Source organism: Nanorana parkeri, unplaced genomic scaffold (assembly GCF_000935625.1).
Source record: "Nanorana parkeri isolate BGI_ZX_2015 unplaced genomic scaffold, ASM93562v1 scaffold264, whole genome shotgun sequence".
Lineage (NCBI taxonomy): Eukaryota > Metazoa > Chordata > Amphibia > Anura > Dicroglossidae > Nanorana > Nanorana parkeri.
The window spans coordinates 1,512,694-1,536,102 of NW_017306532.1; the positions used below are offsets into that span (position 1 = coordinate 1,512,694).

The following is a 23,409-nucleotide window of genomic DNA, read 5'->3' on the forward strand; positions in this document are numbered from 1 at the left end:
CAGCCCAGGCTGGCCATTGGCAACATCTGGCCCCAGGACTGGAGATTTCATCACACCCAGAGCTCTAAGAAATCTCCAGAACTCCAGATCCCAGCTACAATTAGGAAAACCTGGAAGAACCTGAAAAGCCAGGTTCTTCTTTATAAAATGGTTCACATTCTGGACCCTCTCAGCCCCTCTGGCTGAGAGTCTTGGGTCCCAAAGCTGCCATACTACACCGTGGCATTGCCATGCACTGGCTAGGCACATATGTCTGTCTGATTCTACCTACACATCTGACCTCCTCTAATATCTATGGCCAGCTTTAACCCACACCCATTAGAATCTGATTATACAATAAGTTGCTAAGAACTTTGCAGGGTGGAGGCCGACCTTAAAATCTATAAATCGGATGCATTGCTTAGTTAACCTTTTGCAGTACATAGCCATTGGCAAAACTGTAATAGCTGTGTTCAGCTTTACAATAGATACTGTGAAGGAACTGTGAGTTTAATACAATGTTTTATATTAGAATAGACTTTGTACATGCATCAGGTCATTGTATGCACCTTGATGTTTGCAATCCGTTCTCTGTTCTCATTTAAATAAAAAAAAAAATCAATTTACTGTAAAAGAAAACAGTTGTGCGATGTAAATACAGTGCATCTGTTTTTCTGTTTTCTAGTTAATACGTGCCAAAATTACAGTGCTGCAGTAAAGGCCCATCTTGTTGTCCCTTCAACAGCCAAAACAACAATACAGAAACTGTTGTTATGGAATGCAACAGAAGTATTCTAGAATGTGTACACAAACAGTTTAATAACCTATCTTGCTACGTTTGGCTGCCAATGCTTTATATTCAAAAGGTGAAAGTCTGTTTATCAATTGGTGTAATAACAACAATAAGAAGTAAAAACATCAACATTGCCCACAGCCACAGGCAGCATACAGAAGAATTTTACATTTGTCTTTTTTGCTCGGCGTGCTGGTGTGTGTGTAGCTCACTTCTTAGGCTGGCCATATACTTGGTGTTTTGTCTTGTTCAGCCCCGAGGGCTGCAACAGAACGAACGCTGGATTCCCTCACCCATCCTAAGTAGTATAGATGGAGAAATCTCCTCAGCCGTGCTATTGTATTCTGGCAGTCAGAATACCCCAACAGTGACTACAGCTTAGTGGCTGCAGTCATCTTTCCAGTGGCAGAACAATCGCCATAGCGACCCAGATGGCCGCTATGGTGTCTGGGGCACAGGGGGGCTCGGCCAGGACATCCCCCTGATGCCGTGCGGGCCGCCTGGGTCGCTATGGCATCTCAAGCTACTGGCTGCCACTGGCGGCTGTGAGGAGGAACATGCCGCTGTTCAGATCACTGAGAACCTGTCAGTGATCTGTGCAGCGGCGTGTACCTCCTCACAGCCGCTGCTGAGTCAGTGACAGCCAGCAGCTGCGAAGGAGGAGGCTGGGCCCAGCATCGGCAGCTGTGGAGGAGGAGGCTGGGCCCTGTGATGGAGGAGAGGGCGGGGCCTGCCAGCAACCGTGGAGGAGGAGGCGGACAGCGAATTGGGTCTGATAGGTAAGAGGGGTGTGACCAGCCCACCTGAGACCCTGCAGAGCCCACAATAGAGAGTATATGGTAGGCTCTGCAGGGTCACTCTCAGGTGGGCTGTTTGGGATAACAGGTGGTCTCTGCAAGGGGCAAAATTTTGCTATGGGGCCCTGTGATTTCTAGTTACGCCCCTGCACTGTTCAGTCGAGAATTTTTGTCCCATCTCCTTCAAAAAAAGGTGACTGAAAAGTCGACTTCCGTTGAACAGAGTCGGTGTTGTCAAGCCCACACACAGCAGTAGGACTCGGGCAGTGCACGGGCAGCTTTATCCTATCGGGCTGTGTAATAATGGTTTCACTCACCTGACAAAGGCCAATTTTCTCCTTTAGGGTTTGGCTTCAAGGTCCTGCCCTGTGCTGCACAGGCATCAGTAATCAGAGTCCTCAGCTTATTAAACTGTGATATTAATGCATCCTGCCGGTAAAATAATTTCACAATGTAAAACTGAGCTTACAATGACTGCTTACTAAAATCTAATAACATGATATATACACATTCATTACACAAATATACACAAACATATGCCAAACATCCTGTAAGACATGTCCTTATATAATGTAAATACTGGTGTCAATGCTGATATCCTCAGAGCAGTGATCATGTATCTGTAAATATAAAACATATGCAGAAAGTAAGTCTGTGATGGAATTTATAACTTAGTGGTTGTAAAAACATGGATCTAAGGCTAATACCCATTGATGAATGAACTTGTGTGTCATACAAAACAACACGTTCTTCTTTAAAGTAAATCTGTCACAAAGCTGGACAACTCAAAGTCAGCATATGATAACGAAATTGCATAAGCGAGTGTTACCTTTGCTGAAATTTGGAAGTCAAAACAATCTAGAGATTCAGAAATCTTTAGCTGAAGTTTCATACAAATATCAAACATTTCTGTCAAATTTAAGCTTGGCCTTGTTCCTTCTACTTCCCAAGCAGATTTATTCACCTGATCCTCGGTCTGCTAGGCCGATCCACACAGCCTCTTCTCTTCTGGGCTCCGGCGGTTTAAGGACCACTGACATCACGTCTTATGCAGGTTCATTGACTTGCATTAGACGTGAGGATGCTGAGAGACATTTCATAGCTGGAGCGGAGGAAGAGAAAGGTGAGTGCCGACTGCAGGGGGACCGAGCATGTTACTTGCACTACAGCACAACTGACTGGCCGCTGTTGTGCTGCTTCTCCATCACCCAGTCTATGTTCTGTTGTACTGTACAGAAGACTGCAAGAGGTTGATACCAGGTCAATTGTAGGTACTTGCATTTAAAATAAGTAAATGTAATGTTGTATTACTGAAACCAGAGCTACATTCATACGATTAATCGGTCTGGAGTTCATCTTTAACCTCTTCCCGCTAGCATAACGGGAAGCACAGCAGGTGGACCTCAACATCCAGCTGCTGCATACATGCGTCTATGGGCTCTGCTGTTGTGTGCTCAGAGAGCATTCACAGCGCAACAACAGAGCTGTCGAAGACAGCATCCGGTCATTGTCAATAATTGGGAGCCAGTGGGATGGGCTCCCGATCATATGTTCGCTATGACAGCCAATCACAGTGGTCACATAATCAGGACTCCACCTTCTGATGTTAAGATCCAGTTAAAGGACCTTTGGGAAAGGGCAAGATGTTAGTTTTGTTGGGATCTACATTATTTGTAAACAAATTCAAGTCTCACTAACATCTGAGCACCTCTCCCTTCCAGAATAAAATGATAAGTGATATTCTAAATCTTCAAATGAAAATAAACACAGCTGCGCACAGCTCCTGGTTATACTATATATTATAACTTCTCATTTTCAATAAATGTTTCTGTTCACAGATTTAGATGTAACAAATACATTTCTCTTTTGAAGGAAGGCTGAAGATATTTTTGTTAAAATTCAGCAGTGACTCTACATGTTCCAGACTTGAATTGCATGAATGGTCCTCCGTGGCTGGGAGCTGCGGGTGCCCCGTCTATTCTCTGACATGTCTATCAGTAACTGACAGACAGAAGCTCCATGAAGGGTTGCACAATGATAAGCTATGAAGTACATATGAGACTCTGTACTGGGCCACTCCGGAAAGGTGGACAGGCTTTGTGATGATAAACCATTAATCACATTGCCATGCGGAGATGTATTTGCACAGGTGCTTTTGGAATGCGGAATCATGGCAAGAAAGACAAATACTCTTTTCTGCATGCTGAAAATATGTTTTGTATTGTTCGTGATTTCAGAAATGAGAAGCCGAACATAATGACGGATTTGAAAACAGGTAAACAGAATGTCTAAGTCGACAACGGGCAATGTCAAGGAAAAGCTTAACATGCTTTGGTTGTATTTGAACCTTCTATTTTTCACTTAACCTCCAACACAGAAAAATTCAGCATACGTAGTCACATGAAAAAGGGGTAAAGGTGGCCACATGGCCAAGGACAGATATTGCTGCATTATACCACCGATAACCCTTTAATGTATGGTGTACATGTGATTTAATCTGGTTATCTGCAGCAACTATTACTATTCAGTACTATTCATCTGCCAGATTCATTTTCCCGATTGAAATATTTTTTATCATTTCTTTAAATCCAATATTCCTCTTGATAAATTCAAAATGAATAGTACTCGATCCCCACCTTCAACCTTACCCCAGAGAGTGAAAAAAGAAGATTAGGATTCCAATGTGCACGGCTTGATTATATCTTCTATGTGTTAGCACAAAATAAACTTTTGTAGCACTGAATTTAAAAATGGTAACTCTGACCTTCCTCCTCTAGGAAAAATGAGCTATCTAGACTTATTGTACTCCCCTACATTAGACTAGACATATTCCTTCCCAAACCCCCATAGTTAACCTTCCTTTTACTAACCTTCTCTTTAAAAAACTTAAATGGAAACAGCCATGTCTTATGTGAGTATATCTTGCGTTATTTTTTTAATGTTTACCTTTTATATTTTGATATTTATGAATTTGGATTTGAGCACAGACATCTCTCTTGTATAGTGCAGGTCAGTGACCAGACTTGAGTCTGTATCTTTCCTCCAACTCTGTCTGCCCCATATTAAAGAACAATAAAGGGGTGCCCCTGCTGCTAGTAGAGTCCAAGATGGCATCTTATTTATAAATATCAATAGAATGAAATAGCCAACGCGTTTCAGGGGTCCACAATATCCCCTTTCATCAGGGCTTATGGGTTTGTACCTTAGTTCCTTTGGAATGTTTTGGACTCAGAGAAGGATTGTCACGGTACTAGGGGTGTGAGCCTACAGGTGACACAGGATCCCTCAGTGCATGGAATCTAAGGGCCAGCCGGTGTTCTGCCAGGGACGTCCTCACCAGAGTTTGGACTTAGCTGCGTGCTGACCCCAGGTCATGACCCCCAGGTTCACCCTGCTCGTATGGAGAGTACCCGTAGACACAGTGCAGGCACGGATGGATGGAGCAAAAGGAGATCCAGACTTCTCTTGGATTCATGTTCCTTCTGCTAAACTTCAAGTCATTCACTACAACTGTCTATTATTGTTATGTCCAGGACATTCAAAATTAACTAAGAAACAAAAGTAACTCATAAGCATTGAAGAAGGGGGATAGTGTGGACCCCACCAAAGTGTGTTGGCTGTTTAATTCTATTGATCTTTATAAATAAAATACCATATTGGACTCTACTGTCAGAAGTGGCCCTGTTATTGTCCTATATTTGGTTCTAATTAAGAACCCCGTGGGGCTAACTGTGGGGAATTTGAAGCGTGTATGACTTGCTTAACCAAACCTACAAAGAAAAAAAAAAATCCACTTTAATAATGTCATATGAGCTTAAAATTCCCTGACCAGTTAAAATCCTAAATCCAGAAAAAAAATTCCATAGTCTATGTTTATAAAACAAAGTACAATGTTTAGTGTGTACACATTAGTAAAGATGCTGGTTGTGTATTTTTATAAGTAACTCGCTTCCATGGCATGTTATTATTTTACATATTCTTCCATGGAATGCTTATTATGCAAGTTTTTTTATGCTAAACAACCTCTACTATAAATGTAAACAATAAAGATATGTATATGCTTATAGTAATAACAAACAATGTAATCCTACCATAAATCTGCAGAATCACTACAGCTAAGGCACGCCTACATCTCATTTACAATACAAATCCCTTTACTGCAAGTTTTGTAAAGGTGCCCACTGTGCCATAGATCTAAATACTTTCAAGATGAATTATGAGCAGAATGACACAGCATGCACGGCACAATACCACAGAAACTCAGCAATCAACTGCTGTAAAGGCAATAAGACCAAACATTTTGTGTAGGCAGACATAAGAAGACAACCTTTTAGTAAAGTTTTGTAATTAATAATAAGTACTTATACCTGCTTTTACATAATTGTCAATCTGTCATTATATTAGACTTTTGCTATACACAGAAGTATTCAGACTGGGAGAGGAAGGTGCTGCCGATTAAGGTCTCATGCACGCGGCAATCAAAGCTGTGGTTATAACTAGAGGTGCACCGAAATGGAAATGTCAAAACCGAAGCGAAACCGAAATTTAAGAAAAAACATCAGGCCAAAACCGAAACCAAAAATGTTTTTTTTATTTTAATTTTTTCTTTTTTTTCTATTTTATTTATTTTTTATAAACGTTTTAATTTTTTTATATTTATTTAATAATTTATTAAATATTTTTATTTTTTACTTTACTTTCAGGGGCTTTGGGGAATCATTGGGGGTCTAAACAGACCCCTGATATTTCCCTTTTAAAATAGAAAAAAATGATTGAGGACACAAAGTCCTCAATCTTTTTTTCTGCAGCCCCTGTTATAAATGAACAGGAATCCTCTATACTGCATGTTCCTGCCCATTCATAACATGAGGACAGAGTATGTTTACTATAACCACAATCAAGAATGAACAGGAGGTGTTGTAGATCACTTCCCATTCATTCATAATTGAGGATATAGTAAACATGCTATGTCCTCAATTTTTTACAAACACTCAGCGATCACCGATCACTGAGTGTTTGTACATGCTCTCCTTCCTGACAGCTGCCACAGGAGGCTGAGCAAGCGGTGCAGGGAGGAGAGCTCAGCCTCCTGTGACAGCGCGGGCTGTCTCCGCCCACACTGCTCTCCCGATCTGTGATAGGAGGCTGCTCGTTGTGGGAGGAGAGACGCTGGCTGCTCACAGCGCTCTCCTCCCACAGCGCTCATATATCGGTGCATCCCTAGTTCTAACCTAAGGATTATTGTGCCAGAAATACTAGGGGGTCAGTAAAGGTGCAGCAGCTGTGCCCGCTCAAGTGAATGAGAGGCTGACAGTGGCCACATCTGACTGCATGTAACCATGAATGGAACAACTACCTACCTTGGGAGAGATGCTTGTCCCTGGACGCAATCTCTCTGTGTCCAGGCACAAGCAGCTCCGCCAATGGGCACAGTGGCCGCATCTATACAGACCCACTTGGGATTCCTTGCATGGTTCTTGCTGCAGGAATCCCTAACTGCAGCTTTGATCACCATGTGCATGAGGCCTACAGCTGGCCCTACAATTTTCAGGCAATTTCAACCACTTGTGAGCCATCAGGTATTGCAAGTACAATTGCAAGTAAACTACGCAATCTACCACACAAAAGTTAAAAAGAGAACGAAAGCCAAATCTTTTTTTGGCTTCAGTCCACTTTTGGGTCAAAGGAGTACATTTATTAACATACTCATTTGACACAAAGACAGCATCTAGCCAGCTACTGCCTGCTACTTGCTAACAGTGCAAAGCTGCGCAGCAGGAGGGAAAGATCCCAACAATATTGTTGGGATCCAACCCGCTGCCTGATTGACAGCTGGCTCTGTGTCTCTGGAGCCAGAACCAGCTGTGCAGCACCCTCCCCTGTCTGTCCCTCCAATGAGTGCTGGAGGAACAGAGAGAGGATGGGGGAATACCTGTGGGGGGTGGTGACTGACAATCACCACTCTCTGCAGGAAGAAGACCCGGAGCTGAGCGATCAGCAATTCGATCATAATACGATTGGATTTCAAACGATTTGATTTTTATCTATATATTAACATCCTATCTTCCTGCAGTCAATGGAAACAAACATTTTATGTCTCTGATTGCTTTGTGATTTCAACAGAAAATTAAATTGAAAGTTCGATTGTTCTGTTAAATTGCCATTGTTTATGGCCAGCTAAAACCAAGCAGGCTTTATTGCATAGTGCAAAGCTGTCAACGTAACAATTATCAAGCTTTGGTTGTCGTGGAGAAAAGTGAGGTCAGGACATAGCTATACTGTCTAGCAAGAGTGTCTGGATTAGAAAAGTGGCTGTATAGATTTACTAGTTTTTGGCAGGAGCACAGTTCATGCATATTTATTACAACTGTAAATGTAGCTGTTTACTACACCCTCACTATCAGGCCCCATTCACACCTGACCGTTTTGTAGCGCGTCCTACGCTCGATGAACGCTCTACAAAACGGTCAAAAAAATAAATAGCATTGTAAAGACTTAGGTCTAAAAGGACATAATGTTCATCCATATTGGCGGCAAGCACATTTAAAACAGAATTGAGCTACCTTTAACATTCCCACTGGTAAAAAAGTATAATTCCTATCATGCCAACCAATGACAGCCGTATGCAGGGCCCCATAGTTTGCCTACACCAAAAAGCTTCAAAAGCTTCTATCTGATTTAAAGTGTATGTAATCCCTAACAATAAACGTCTCTTATTTGCTCCCCTTTTGATCAGTTAAAAATGCCATTAAAATTGTTTTGATATTAAGAGGGCAGCCAACACTTATAAACCAGATTACATACACATTAAATCTTAGATGGGTGATCCTTAAAGGAGAACTATGGGGTAAGTGTTTTTCCCCATAGTTCTCCTAAGGGTTACGGTAGGACACAAACTAGCGTCCTCCCGTGAGCCAAAGCTCAGTATACCGCGAGCTACAGCTCGCGGTATACTGAGACCGCCGCAGTCGGGTTGGATCCCGACATTACTGTCGAGATCCACCCAGCTGTGTGATTTACAGCTGGCTCTGCCTAACTAGAGGCAGAGCCAGCTGTACCCGCCCCTCCCCCGTCCGTTCCTCCAGTCTGTGCTGAAGGATCGGAGAGGGGGAATCCCTGCAGGGAGCCGTGAGTAACAGTCATGGCTCTCTGCAGGGACAGGATCGAGAAGTGAGCGCGCGACGGTATGTGTTCGCTCACTTCCCAATCTATTGAGCCGACCTGTGAAAGTTTCATTGTCACAGGTTGGCTAGAACTGTGATGCTGAGTGATTTTCACTCACCTCATAGTTCTCCTTTAACTAACAGACCTCCTTATGTGGCTGCTGCCGAAACAACCTGCAGCAATTTAATGCCCTTACTCACTCTTATTCACTACCCTTATGGGACACTGCATGTCAAGCATTTGCTCTCCTTCCCCCACATACCCCACTGGCTCCACTATTCAACAACCCAGCATTCCCATCAGGGTTGTAACCCCAACAGTTCAAATAGTGGATGTAAAGGTTTATACCACACACTACCTAGATTGCAGGAGTATAAAACTATTCCTGGACAAAAAACCTCTGAACAGATTGGCTGTGATCTCTGTATTTATTCCTAATTTCCCAATTCTGACTGGATTGTACCTAAAAATGCATCGCAAATAAGATGGGAAGATTGTTTTAACATCCATCAAATTTGTGACATCAACATGTTTGCAATAGTCTATATTATTATTTTACAATGATCATCAAACATTATTACTCACATTTCTTTCTAATATCTCCTGTGCAGGTTTCTGTCCATGACACTGTAGATACTTCTGGTGAAACAGATTGCCATCAAATGTGTTCCATGGCATCAGGTCCATCATTGTAAAAGGATAGCCACAGGCACAATTTGCTCCCATTAATGTAATCAGTCCACGAAGAAAGAGAAAAGCAAGATGAACTGCTATGGAATCCACGTAAGGATGCTGTGGAAAAACACATTTTTATAAATGATACTGATGAAAATCATATACTCTGTTTAAATTGAATACAAAAGACAACAAACCATTCTGTAAACGAACCATTTTTGTATTAGGATATTAAGCACAACTCAAGGCTAGTAAGTAAGATTTCAAAGAAGGCGGAAATTCCACAAATAAATCGAAATGCCGTTTTTTTTGTAGTGAACAATTCTCTGTTGCAGTTTTTGCATTTTAAAAATGTTGGCCAGCTGAAGAAATCTTTATGGATATTATAAATCAAAGGCATATGATGTGCAGGCATTGTGTCCACATATCTGGCATTCCCTATCATACTGGACTGGCCAGAACAAAGTTACTTAGCGGTCCACCTCAGAGAATGTCAGTTTGCATCCATCAAGTCCTAGAGATCCACATTCTGATAACACCAGAAGTGGTAGAGTTGCCATTTTTCATTGGTTTCACTGAGTTGGCTCAGAGATTCATCAGTGGCCATGTGCAGCAGATGAAAATTCAGGTTGCATAACACTGCAGCCAAAAAGTACACTGCCTGGTCAAAATAAAAAGTCACACACTCTAATATTTCATCGGGCTGCCTTTAGCTTTGATTATGGCACGCATTTTCCATCACATTGTTTCAATAAGCTTATGCATAGTCACAACATTTATCTCTGTCTAGAGCTGCGTTATTTTTTCACCAAGTTCTTGTGATAATGGGATAGTCGGACCACTGCGTAAGGTCTTCTCCAGCACATCCCAAAGATTCTCAATGGGGTTAAGGTCTGGACACGGGTGGGCTATCCATGTGTAAAAACGATGTCTCATGTTCCCTGAATCACTCTTTCACAATTTGAGCCCGATGAATCCTGGCATTGTCATCTTGGAATACGCCTGTGCTATCAGGGAAGAAAAAATCAATTGATGAAAAAATCTTGCCATTCAGTATATTCAGGTAGGAGGCTCATTTTTTACCATATCATTGCTGAACCTAGACCTGACCAACTGAAACAACTCCAGATTATACCACTTATCCAATGGAAGGTTCTAACCTATTTGCTTAGCTATATCTAGTTGGTGACTTTTTTTGGCCAGGCAGTGTATATTTACATAGTTTGAATTTGCTCAGGTTATAGTGTGAGGTTTCCTACTATTCGTTAAAGAGAATGATAACTCGCAAGCTAGGAAGAACGGTCAAACACAGGAATCTGTCATTTAGATTTAATCCACAGAATATCAAGTTTGCAATAGAAAAAGCAATCTTATACCACTTATGTACTTCTGGTAGGATGGCCATGACGTTACATGATTGTTGGTAATGAGTAGTTGGTGTATAACACCATCTTTAAACAAGAGGCCTGATGCATTGGTCCTAGCATATTATAGTTTAAAGAATGACTAAAGACTGAAACCACTATATAGTTTTCTAAATCAACATATGCTTTTTCCTGACTTCATTAACTCTTCAAAACTATCACAGGTGTTTTCAATCTATACTGATACACAAAGACAATATAACAACTGCCAACATATATTACTTCACCTAAATACCTAACCACACCTTGCAGAGAGATCCCTTTGATTTTACTCCTCTGGAATTTTATACATTGTTTACTTTCTAGTAGTCAGTATGTTTCCGTCACCTGTGTAATTCCACGTTGGTGGCACAACTTCAGCAGGACAAAGGTTGTATTTACTGCCGGTGCCATTCTTATATCGCTATATGTGACTTATTTTAAGCAAAGCTATAGCCAAACCTGCAAAGAGAGGTTTAAGGGCTAACCTTTTACCCAAATGGGCCCATAGAGACAAGGGGCCGAGAGACAAATAGTTGAAAATGCACTGTGGCACTTGTAAAAAATATTGTTTCATGCAAACGCCATACTTGTAGGCCTTTTCTGTCACTCAAGTAGCGTGGCTGAGATACTCCCACTATTTACATTTCTACCTCCTAGCCTACTTCGAAGGCATGGCAGATGTTAGGTGCTCATCCTCAGCATCATAGGAGCAAGCTCGCTTCTTGGCTTAAAATCTACGCTTGCACTGTGCTTCCCCTATCCCAGAAATGTTGAGCTCAACCGCTTCTGGAATAGCAGGAAAGAGTGCATACTGAACATGCGTGGCTTTTGAATCAGGAAGCCCACTTATTCCTGTGATGCTGGGGAGAGTGCTCAACGTCTGCTAGGACCTGGAAATAAGTCAGGACGTAAGAATGTAAACATTAGGAGTATTTCAGCCAGGCTTCGTGGGTGGCAGAAAAGGCCTACAGGTATGGTATTTGCAATAAACACTCTTTATATATAGATATATTTACAAATGGCACAGTGCATTTTAAACTACTAGGACCTCTTGTCTGAATAGGGCAGTTTATGTAAAAGGTGAACTTAGCCTTTCATTTATTAAATGTTCAAATTGAATAGAATATATTGGGGCCTAATTTACATTTTACCAGCATATGGCAAGGTTAGATTTGTAGAAGAGTGCTAGTTTCTGCAGGTTTAGCTGTTTACCGACATTCTTTTCTCTAGTTCTCATGAATCACCCTCAGTGCATATCTAGTCATGCACACTCTCTTTAAACTAGAATGTATGTATGTGTACAAAGCAGACATCTCCTGTACTGCTGCAATCTCTGGGGTCCAATAATCTATTAGAAAAATTACCCAACCCTGCGATACATTTTTCCTCTGGACTTTGGCGTAATTACGTTATCCACAGATATCCTGAAATGGATATCAAAGTGTACCCATTGGTACAATTATGTGATCTATGGTATACAATTTTCTAATGGATTGAAGTGGGAGATTAATCATATTTGCTTGTGAAGGCTGCTCACTAGAGTCTAATCTCAGTCTAATGAAAAGTCTTTAAGTACATGCATGTGTGTGAAGGTCCTCAATTATCCAGGTCATGGTATAACTAGAAGTAGGTAGTCACATTCAACTGGACTTGTTATCTAATGTGAAGATGTTTTATAGCTTATCTAAGGTTGGGTTCACACCTAGGCGTATTGAATATGTGCGTTTGTCGCGCGTTTTTACAGCGATTCGCGGTAAAAATAAATCGCGCGACAAACGCGCGTTTCAGAGGGCTACCTGGCTGTATCCCAATGGATAAGTGCGGCAAATACGCCCCAAAGAAGCTCCTGTACTTCTTTGGGCGTAGGGTGTTTTGCAGCGCGTTCCTACGCGCTGTAAAACGCCCAGGTGGGAACCATGCCCATAGGCAATCATTGGTTTTCACATGTTGAACGTTTTACAGAGCGTAGGAACGCGCTGTAGAACGCCCAGGTGTGAACCAGGCCTAAGCCTCTTCTTCACTTCTGATGATAGGCATTTTCCTGGCACTCAGAACTAGTATCCAAACTGAAGAAGTGATAAGCTAAGAAACATCTTCAACATTACAGAATATGTCCAGTTAAATCTGACTAACTACGACTAGCTATACCTGCCTGCAAAATTTAAAAGACATTTTTAACACATCTAAAGCTATGTTTTAATACAAAAGGGAATGCTTAAAACCCTTATCAGTGTTTTGTCATATTTGTCCAATTGGGGAGAAATACCTTCACTTCCTGCCATATAGAGACACAATAGGAAATGAGAAAATCTCTCCAATGTAAGGGAAGTCACCTGTTAGTGGTCACTAGAATTATTGTCCCCACTGGAAGATTGGCCATCTATTCTCCTTACAATAACAATAATGTTGTATATTCTCTCACTTTAAGTCCTGGCGCCAACAGAGAGTGTAACATAGAGGGTGAAGCTCTCTAGTGCAGACAGCAATAAAAAACTTGACAGACATTTCCAGCTCTAACATCCCACTTAATCCGAAACAAACAAAAAAAAAAAAAGAAAAGTTTGGACTTTAGGGTCCATTTGCTCCACCTGCGTTGGAGCTGCGCTGGCCCGTTGTTTACAGCGCAGCCCCAACGCAAGACAAGGCAATTTGCCTTTTCACGGATTGTGCCCATTCACACCACTGTGTTGTGGTAGGACAACCGCCTCGAACCCTGCTGTGCCCTGAATGACAAGTCACTAATGACATTTCAATAAAGCTCTAACAATAACAAAAAAAAACTTCATGAACTGGGATCTGCACTTTGGCACTGTGTTGGCACACTGCAAACCAGACGCTGTGCGATTAGTGCAGTGTCTAGTGTGAATGAGCCCTAAGACCTGCTTTAATGAAATATCACATAAGATCAGCTACTGTATTCCACAGAGTTGCTTGCAAGTTCATTTTAATACGCAGTTAGGCCAAGGGCAATTACTTTCTTTTGCAAACAATGAAAGTACAAAGAATACAATTGAACTTAATAGTAAACATGAGAATAAAATATTATGCACCCAATTAATCTTACCTAATTTTTGTTAATGAGTCAACTATTTGTGTAGACTGTGTGACATAGGTCACATAGGTTAACCTTTACCATATAACATTTCGTTTGTTGACTGGGAGCAGTAATTATTGATAACTAAAAGATCTGTTCAGCAAAAAATAAAAAATATGCGATAATAGAGAAGCTTGAGTCTGGTTTTTAAAACTGCACACATCATACATAGTACAAATGTCAGCTTAAGCATATAGATATACACTGAGTGGCCAGATTATTATGACCACCTGACATTTGTAGGCAAATTAGCTATAATTTTGCGCTGAAGTTGCTAGAGAGCCAGACCAATATAAATAGGGAAGCAGGTTGTTTAGAAGTGATTTTTTTCTGAAGATATGGGTAAACAACGCGATTTAACAGCCTTTGAACGTGGGATGATTGTTGGTGCTCGGAGCCATGGAGCGAGTATCAGCAAAACAGCAGAATTCGTTAAATGTTCAAGAGCATCTGTTGTTAAAGTGTTTAAAGACTGGACTGTCAGCCGAAAATCTGGGTCTGAACGTGCGAATTGTGGCCGTCAGCGACTAGTCAATGTTAGGGCAGAACGGAGAGTGGCAAGACTGGTACAAGACAACAGAAGGGCAACAGTGCATCAAATTACTGCAGATCTTAATCAGGGATCCTCTCAAATGATCTCTGAACGCACTGTTCGCCGTACACTGCATCGTATGGGATAAGATATATATCTATATCTATAGATATATTAGGGATGCACTGATACTAGTATCGGTGCATATGGCAAGTATTTGGGTGAGAACTCGCCCGAATGCTCTGTTGATTAGCACGATACTTGAGCTTCCGGTTTTAGGAAACCGGGCAGCGAGTCATTACACGCTGCCCGGCTTCCTGATTGGCCGGGGAACCGGCTCCATGCTCCCTCGTCACTTGTACTAGAAGTCCCATTAAGGAAGCCAGGCGGCATGTAATGACTCGCCACCTGGTTTACTGATTAGCCGGGAAGCCGGGTGGCGTGTAAAGACTCGCCACCCGGCTTCCCGATTAACAGGGAATGCATCATTACACGGTGCCCGGCTTCCTGATTGTCCCGAAAGCCGGCACCTGGTGACAAGGCAGCATGGAGACGGCTTCCCTGTTAATCGGGAAGCCAGGTGGCCAGTCTTTACACGCCAGTGCCTGGGCATCTAATGCCCAGGCACTTCTGCTACAAAGCATGGCCAGACTATTGACCTCCACTATAGCAGCATAGCTTGGTCCAAACCACACCCAGTCTGCAGAATAAACAATAAATGAGCAGTAACACACATGTAAGGTCATCCCCCTGCTCACGCTACCCCCTCCTCCTGTCAGCATGTATACTGCCAATGCACGTACACTTAAACAGAGCTTGAATAGCAACTAGAACTGAACTGCCTTTTCCATATCTAAGTGCTGCTGTATTAGGTATTACAGATACCTTCATATAGTTAAGTAGCTGCTTTTAAATATGTTTAAAAATATATGTAAAGGCAAGACTTTTTTAACATTGAGAAAGAGTGGTAAGGTGATAGAATCCCTGTCAATTAGAGAGAGTATATCTCCCATTAGGGAGATATACTCTCTCTAATTCCTGATCACCAATGTCACTGAGAATGAAAATGAGTCAAAATCCAAAGTTTTGAGATGCCACTAGAACAGAAATAGAGGGGAAATCTTCCAATGAAACACTTGTTCCCGTGAAACTAGTGATGGGTGAATCTCCCTAGATTGGATTTGCCAAGGGTTGCCAAGGGTTCGGTAAATCTTATTTGAAATCTGGGGAGGGGGGAAATCTTTTAGTTACATTCTGGACATTTTTAGCGCTACTAGGCAAACTACTGTCAAAAAAAGGCATTGGAAGCTGAACACTGCCATGGAGGGCATGTAGCCATGCCACAAATAAAAACAAAATACCATATATTAGGCATCGGGTCTTTAAATAACATGCATGGGGGAAGCTTTAAAGCTATCATGGTGTTATGGAACAGTACAATTTTCACGAACAGTCTCAGTGACAGTGACTGCTCACTGCTGCCTCATAGAAACCATTTTGCCAGCTTGTTACCTGTTGAATTCAATCTCTGTTTAAACAGTCTGTAGTGTTGTTTGTCTATTGCTATTGGATACACCACAACAGAGCTTTGCCTTTGTAAGGGATATATTTTAATAGCCTATCAGTTTGATACAGTGCCAGACTAGTCTGCTAGAGTAAAATCAACAAGATTTAATATCTTAAATACATTAACAGTATGTGTTGAAGTTATCTTGTTTGCCATAACTGATAAGCTATTTCCACTAATTAGAACATAGAGGGATTCTTAAACTACACTGCTGTATAACATAGAACCAGCACCTACCCTCCTGAAACTGACTTGTGCTCAGGAATAAGTAGAAGTGAATTTCACATATTTTATGCAGAATGTCAGCTTCACCTCTACTAGAGACAGAGCCTCTTTAAATATAACAAATTCTAAGAGGAAGCATGGAGGCTGCCACTGGTGATCTCCTAAAAATGCTACTTCTCTGACTGTTATACTGATCTTCTAATTTCAACACTCTGTACAACACTGAAAGAAGTATCAAAATAAAAAAGACAAAAGAAAAGTCAAGAGTCTGCATATGTGATCTGGATTGGTGACCATTGAAGCAATGGGGTCAGGAGTCAGGACAGTCAGGCAATCGGCATTAAACATCAACAATGGCAACCTCAAAGTTTCTCTCAGGAAAGCTTTTCCTTAGGAGAAAACAATAGTGATTGGTCATACTGAACCAACATAGATAACTGGTATTTGGCCCAAGAATAGTCACCTGGGGATGTCTGGCACCTTATGCTAATGCAAAGGCATGAGAGCTGACCTCCCTTCTGACCAAAATTTAGGGCCTAAATCTCACCTCCTTCACATCTGCCTGGAGTTCTTCACAAAAAAAAAAAAAAAAAACCTCTTTCCGCAAGCTTCACATGCTATATGCCCTTAAAAATGTAGAGTGTAGGAAAGATGGGAGTGCCACAACGATTGCATAAGTCCAGTAAAGGTTTTTTTTTATTAAACAGGATGCAATAGTAGAAATCTAAAATGTTTTGAGGACTCACAACCCCTCCTTCATCAGTGCTTGCATTCCGACAGTGAATTCAAAACAGTACTGGACTGTAATTGGGTAGAGAAAATTGATAATCTAGCGGTGAGGTTGTCACACTTGCATCTGACCACACAAGCCTATATGAAGGCGGAGCTGAAAACCCCTGTACAGGACGCCATGGATGGGTCCTGGAAGGTCGGTATGTGTCCCCCCTATATGGGTTGTGGTCCCTTTAAGGGGCGACAAAGTGTTAACTGCCAGGCAGGAGGAAGTGGCTAGAAAACACAGGAAACTCCACAGAACTTGCGGAGGAGTTGGAGTAGCAGTGAAAGCCATGTGAGCTGCTGAACTGGACTGGGCTTTGCTGAGAACTGGTTGTTCTGTGGGAAGTTCCTTAAGTTGGTGAGACTCTATTTTATGTCATGCTGAAGAAAAGCAAACTTTATTTTGTTATATGCTGAGGATAAGCTATTTATGTTGGATTACCTTGGATGTCTGTCTTTGAGGAAAAATAAAGACTGTTCCTGTTTAAGCAATAATGGCTTTGAGACTGGTCCCTGAACGCTTGCCATTGTGAAGAGGGGGGGGGGGGGGGACACATACTGACCTTCCAGGACCTATCCATGGCGTCCTGTACACCCCTCCAAAACATGTTGTTGGATTCATACTACTTCATTCATTTTAATAAAAACCTTTATTGGACTTATCCAATCATTATGGTGCTCTCATCCTCCCTACACTCTACAGACGTATCCAGGGACTCATGGTGATAGCCCTGTCGACAAAGAACTGCCTCTGTAAAAAAAATTTAGAATGCAGACTACCTACCCTCATCCACTCAAGGGATCCAGCGCTCCTACAGCACACATCTACTTAGCTTGGAAATAGAAAACAGAATACACTATTCACACAAGAATCATCATATTCCAGCATCTAGATATTCAGCAGTACTCAAACCAGGAACATAGAGCTGAACTGTCAACTAACTAACCACACGGCTCATGATGTCTCTTTGCTCCATCAAAGCTTCTAACAACAGGTGACAACTCAATTGCCATCTCCCTCGCTATCCAACAGCATGATGAGCGATCTACGGCTTGCTAAAGGGATGTCTGGGTCTTTACCGGCCACTATTTCCAAAACATGCTTAAAGAGCTGCCATTAATCTAAGCCTTTCCTGCTTATGTGAGGCAGTTGAATAAGTAGTGCAAGTTGAAAGAAGGGAAGACCTTTGCCACTATCGAAAAGGCACAAGGAACCAGAAGAACTTGTTTTTTTAAATGCCTCTAATGCAGCACAGTAAATATTTAACCGTAAACAGGCAGACTGTTTTGTGTTGATACGCGCAGAAGGACTGGTTTGCTGATTTTTATTGCCAGTTGTGTGTAAAGTGATACCTTTCAACAAAACGGTCCCTATTTTTAGGTGAACTTCTGTGCAATTCTGTAAAGTGCTGACATAAATGAGCCACTCTCCTTCTCTGTTCTAATGACACTGTAATGGAAATAAACATCAGCTGAATACAGCCAAAAACCAACACTAGAGAAGATATATGACCGCTTAGTGAGTGATAGGTAAAATCTTTCTGCTCTTAGGATTCAGACAGATATTAGGGGTGTTTTATAAGGCACTGATCGAGGTGCTCAGTGCACTATTTAGTAGCAAGCAATCTCATTTAAGTTTACCTCTGAGCAGTGCAATATTAGAGGTTACCTTTACCTTTTAGACCTGTGGTACTCAACTGGTGAATCCAGCACAGCCCTCCTGAGATCTGGCAGACTGCAGGGTCTCTCCAGGATCTGTGGGGGGCTTTGCCAGATCTCAGGGGGGCTGTGCAGGATCTGTGGTGGGCTTTGCAGCCTGCAAAACCCCCCACAGATCCTGCAAAGCCCCCCTGAGATCCGGCAGACTGTGGGGTCTCTGCAGGATCTGTGGGGGCTGTGCCAGATCTCAGGGGGGCTGTGCAGGATCTGTGGGGGGCTTTGGAGCCTGCAAAACCCCCCACAGATCCTGCAAAGCCCCCCACATATCCTGCACAGCCCTCCTGAGATCTGGCAGACTGCAGGGTCTCAGGGGGTCTCTGCAGGATATGTGGGGAGCTTTGCAAGGACGTTCGAGTCCCCCGTGAGAGCCGTACAAGGCAGTAAGGCAGTGATGTTGAACGTTTCTTAAACCCGAGCGCCCAAACTGCAATACTAAACTTATTTTCAGCGCTGGCACTTTGAGATAAATAAATTGATTTTGCGTCGCAGTTTGGGCACTCGGGTTCAAAAGGGTTCGCCATCACTGTCATAGAAGGTCGCTCTCTCTGCTGCGTCTACATTCATAAAATGTCTTGTATATTTTTCAAAGGATACAAGGAGTTCTGTGATTGGACAAGAGGAGACCATGACGTTCATACACCCTTTTTCAATAACAGAATGTTTTGTACTCTTTAAAAAGAATGCAGGACATTTTATGAATGTAGGAGCTGTAGATGCTTCAGCCCCCTGTCAGTTTCACCGCCAATATGTCAGCAGTGACATCACCATCAGAGACTGCATGTAAGTAACATTTTTCAAGAAAGAAGCAGTGCCCACCATTGGGGCACACACCATTAGAAGTACCTTATTAGTACAAAGCTAATCCCTGAAAGAAAATGTTAGCCCACGCTTCAGCTTTAAGGTTACATTTACTTTGAGATTTTTCTTCCAACTGAAACGATTTTCCCCGGCAAAACAAGCATCTAGATGAAGTCTCTTTTTTTAGTGGCTTACTATCTTCTTAAAGACCTAAACTTTACATGCATTTGTATGATCAGTATGATAAGTAGGGAGAAAACCAAGAGAGGGCAGTGTCTGGACTGGAAAGTTCTTTTGTAAATGCCATAATGGAAAAAGCAGGATGTTCTTTTAATATGACCAGCAGTGGATGACCTATATCCGTTTACCTTTTTCCTAACAGCAACAGAGCAAATAAAATGTAATCTGGTGTCTAAGGGCCTGCTCACGCCATATGCCTAATGCAGTCCTAACGTGTCCTATGAGTTCAGTTTACTTCAATTCAGGACATGCACTACATTTTTCAAAGCAGAATGTAATGATGCACTACACACGCACTGCAATACTAGGCTGGGAATAAAATAAATGAAAGGTCACTTTGTGGGATTTCAATAAAGTTGTAAAATCAGAAAAGCAAACGGTGCGATGCATTGTAATTGGCGCACTGTCTGCTTCCAAGTGTACACCAGTGGCTATGGCAAGATAGGATGTAGAATGGTCACATATACAAGTACTAATTGAATTCTTCCAGATGTGTTTACCTATTAACCTCTTCATGACAGTGGCTTTTTTTTCCTTTTTGCACCCATGATATAATACACATTTTAGGCCTGACAATTACCTAAAACCCCCAAACATTATATATTTTCTGAAAGCCAAGACCTTGTAGAATAAAATGTCGGTAGTTGCAAATTTTTATGTTGCACGATATTACTTATGTTGCAACTCTTTATTACTCTCACTTAAATGCCTCAAAACACAATAAAATACCCAAAGATGAGGTTACAACGAGTAAATAGATGCCCAACATGCCCAGGTCAAAAATTGTGTGCATCTGTGAAACTACGATAAAATTCAGTACTCCAAAAAGTCCATAGACAACGCTTTAAAAGCCCATACAGGTCATCAGTTTAGAGATAAGCATAAATATTGGCCCTAGAATTATTGCTCTCACTTTGGCCTCTGCGGCGGTACCCAACATGTGTAGCGCGATCATCATTTTCATACGTAGGCACACCCAAAGCGTGTTTACGTGAAGATGCGTATGCTCGCGGGGGGGCGGGGGACTTTAAAAATGTTTTCTTATTATTGTTACATTTAATATTTTTTAAAACTGGTATTTTCTTTTTCACTTTACTTTAAATTCTATCACATAGGGGGGCTAACAAGCCCCCCATGTTATAGCATATTGGCAGTGACAGGTACTCTTTAAGGTGATACTGGGGGCCCAAAAGACCCCTAGTATTACCTTTGCACTTTAAATAAACTATTGAAGTACAGATTGCACTTAAATAGCTTATTGCTGGCCTTCAGGAGCCCAGCAATGACAGCTGTGGGACCGGAAGTGATGTAATAGTCGTTGTTCCCTGCTCGGGCAGTTTACCGGCCCGTAGAAGCAATCTGACGATAGCTGAGTTGCCAGAATTGCTTCTACTGTAAAGCCGACAGTCGGTCTTACAAATGTAAACAGAGTCCTGGATGCTTTAGCCGCCAGGATTCTGTTTAAAAGAGCCCGATGCCAGGGCCGTACATACATGAAGGGTTAAAAGGCAATTAGGGATGCACAGATACTGTTTTGTTGCGGTATTAAGTACAAGTACCAATATTTCTCTTTTGGTACTTGCCGATACCGGTACTTCCACTAGCATGGAGCCGGCTTCCCGGACAATCAGGGAGCCAGGCAGTGTGTCATTACCAGCCACTCGACTTCCTGATTGCCTGGGAAGCCGGCTCCATGCTGTTTGGCTGGCTGGATGTTGGCAGTCCATTTTTGGAGTTTTGCGTGGAATGTGTCAGGTTTGGCTTTTTATTTCTCCACTTTTTTGTGTCACACCAAAACAAACAAAAGAAATAAACATGAGAATGCCTAAAGATTTGTAATTGCAACAATTTTCTGCACGAAGTGGTGCATTATCTGACAGAAATGCAGGGGTGCCAATATCTTTGGCCATGACTGTATATCCCGTTTACAGAACCTTTACTGGGTGACAATTAGTTTGCAAAAACACTACGAGGGGAATTTATCAAATCAGGGGCAGACAGAATTTGGGGCAGTTGCCCATGATAACCAATCAGCTTCTATCTTTTATTTTCAGCCTTACCTGAGCAAAGTGAAGAGGGATGCTGATTGGTTACTATGCTTCAGATTCTGTTTGCTCCAGTTTTGATGAATCCCCCCCATGTGCCTTAAAGAATTGTCATTTTTTTTACTTTTGGAAAATACTGTTTTTATTGAATTTTTCTTCCTTTTTCATCTATGTGCTGCTGATCTCCTCCGTCCTCCTTGCAGCGTCTCCCTGTATACCTGTGTGAGCTCCAGCAGCGAGTATGTTAACAAATTCTTCACAAAAGGTTTTATTTTGCTTTATGTGCTATTGTTTAGGGAACAACAAAACTGTTTTGCTTAAGGGAACTGAAATGATACTAATTAGCAACTTCATAAACCGCTTCAGGTTGGAGGTCATATACAGGCAATGCAAAGTACAATCCATTTTAGCGCCATTCTCATGTGAAGCTGTCAGGACTGGTTTGACTTGCACTGTAATGTCCCAAAACTAAACCTATGGTATGCAGAAGTCTGCAAAAGTCACCAAGTACGTTTTCAGCTCCAAACTACCTTACGGCAAATGGAAGCTCATGTGTTGTTTTGGCGGCAGGGTTATTTATCAGCAGAGGCTTTAAAACGTGCCCTTATGTAGAGCGGGTAAAACTTTACTCTTTAATGGAAATAAAAATATACAGTCAATGGTGGAATGCTTGGAATGAAAATCAAATTCGCTGATGATCTACCACATGACTTAACTGACCTTACTGCTACAGGATGTTGCTCTGTAGGATACTGATGACAGCCAATTTGAAAGATGAAATAGTCCTATACAATATATACTATTAAAAACACTTCAGTAGCTAGAACATGTCTCTTGTCTTGATAGAACTATTTAACCTAATGTGTCTGGCAAACATTATATACACCAACGTGCGTGTCTGTGCTTCTACAGTATATACTATACAGTGGCGGACCTAAGGAACAAAGGGCCCTGGTGCAAGATTTTTTTTTGGGACCCCCCCCCCCCAAAAAAAAAAAAAACACAAACACAGCGCTCTCCTCCCGCAGCGCTCGGCCGGCTGTCACTTTCTCTCCTCCCCGCTGGGACACAGAGCAGCGCCCAGCAGGGAGGAAAGAAAGCATGGATGCGTTGCTGTATCAGCAGAAAAATTGCACTTTTGGCATTTAGCCCAAAGTGCCTTTTCCGCCCGATATCTTTTGGTGGCCGATATATCGGTGCAACCCTAGTATTTACAGCAATGCAGAATGCCACAGACTTTAGAGGACTACACATGCCAACAATACTTTATATAACAATATCATTTCTGTATAAAGTACTGCTGAGATTTGTAGTCCGCTATAGAGGCTGCAACAGTACTTTATACAACATTAGGCTACAAATAATTATTATTTAAATTAATTATTTACCCCCCCCCTCACCTCTTCTGGACGGTCTTCTGTCTTCATCTGTTTCCTGTGTGTTTTCTGTTTGCTGGGTCCTCAATGCCGTCCGAGGCCCTATGATGTGCCTGCAGGGCTGTCTTCAGTGCCTCCTTGTTCTGCGGCTCCCTCCTCACAGCGGCTGGCGGGCCCCATACTATCTCAGCCGGCGGACAGGCCCCCCCATTTCAGTGCGTC

The 23,409-nt window shown here is 42.1% G+C and overlaps 1 protein-coding gene across 1 annotated transcript in view; it reads right to left on the reverse strand.

Annotated features, from left to right (window-relative positions):
- The window catches only part of FAM120B (family with sequence similarity 120B), a 111,960-nt gene that overhangs the window by 32,592 nt on the left and 55,959 nt on the right, over nt 1-23,409 (reverse strand). The window contains exons 6-7 of the mRNA XM_018557049.1: nt 9,319-9,525; nt 1,887-1,998 (exon numbers count right to left, since the gene is read on the reverse strand). Of these exons, the coding sequence (XP_018412551.1) occupies nt 1,887-1,998; nt 9,319-9,525 (319 nt within the window). The remainder of the gene's footprint in view (nt 1-1,886; nt 1,999-9,318; nt 9,526-23,409) is intronic.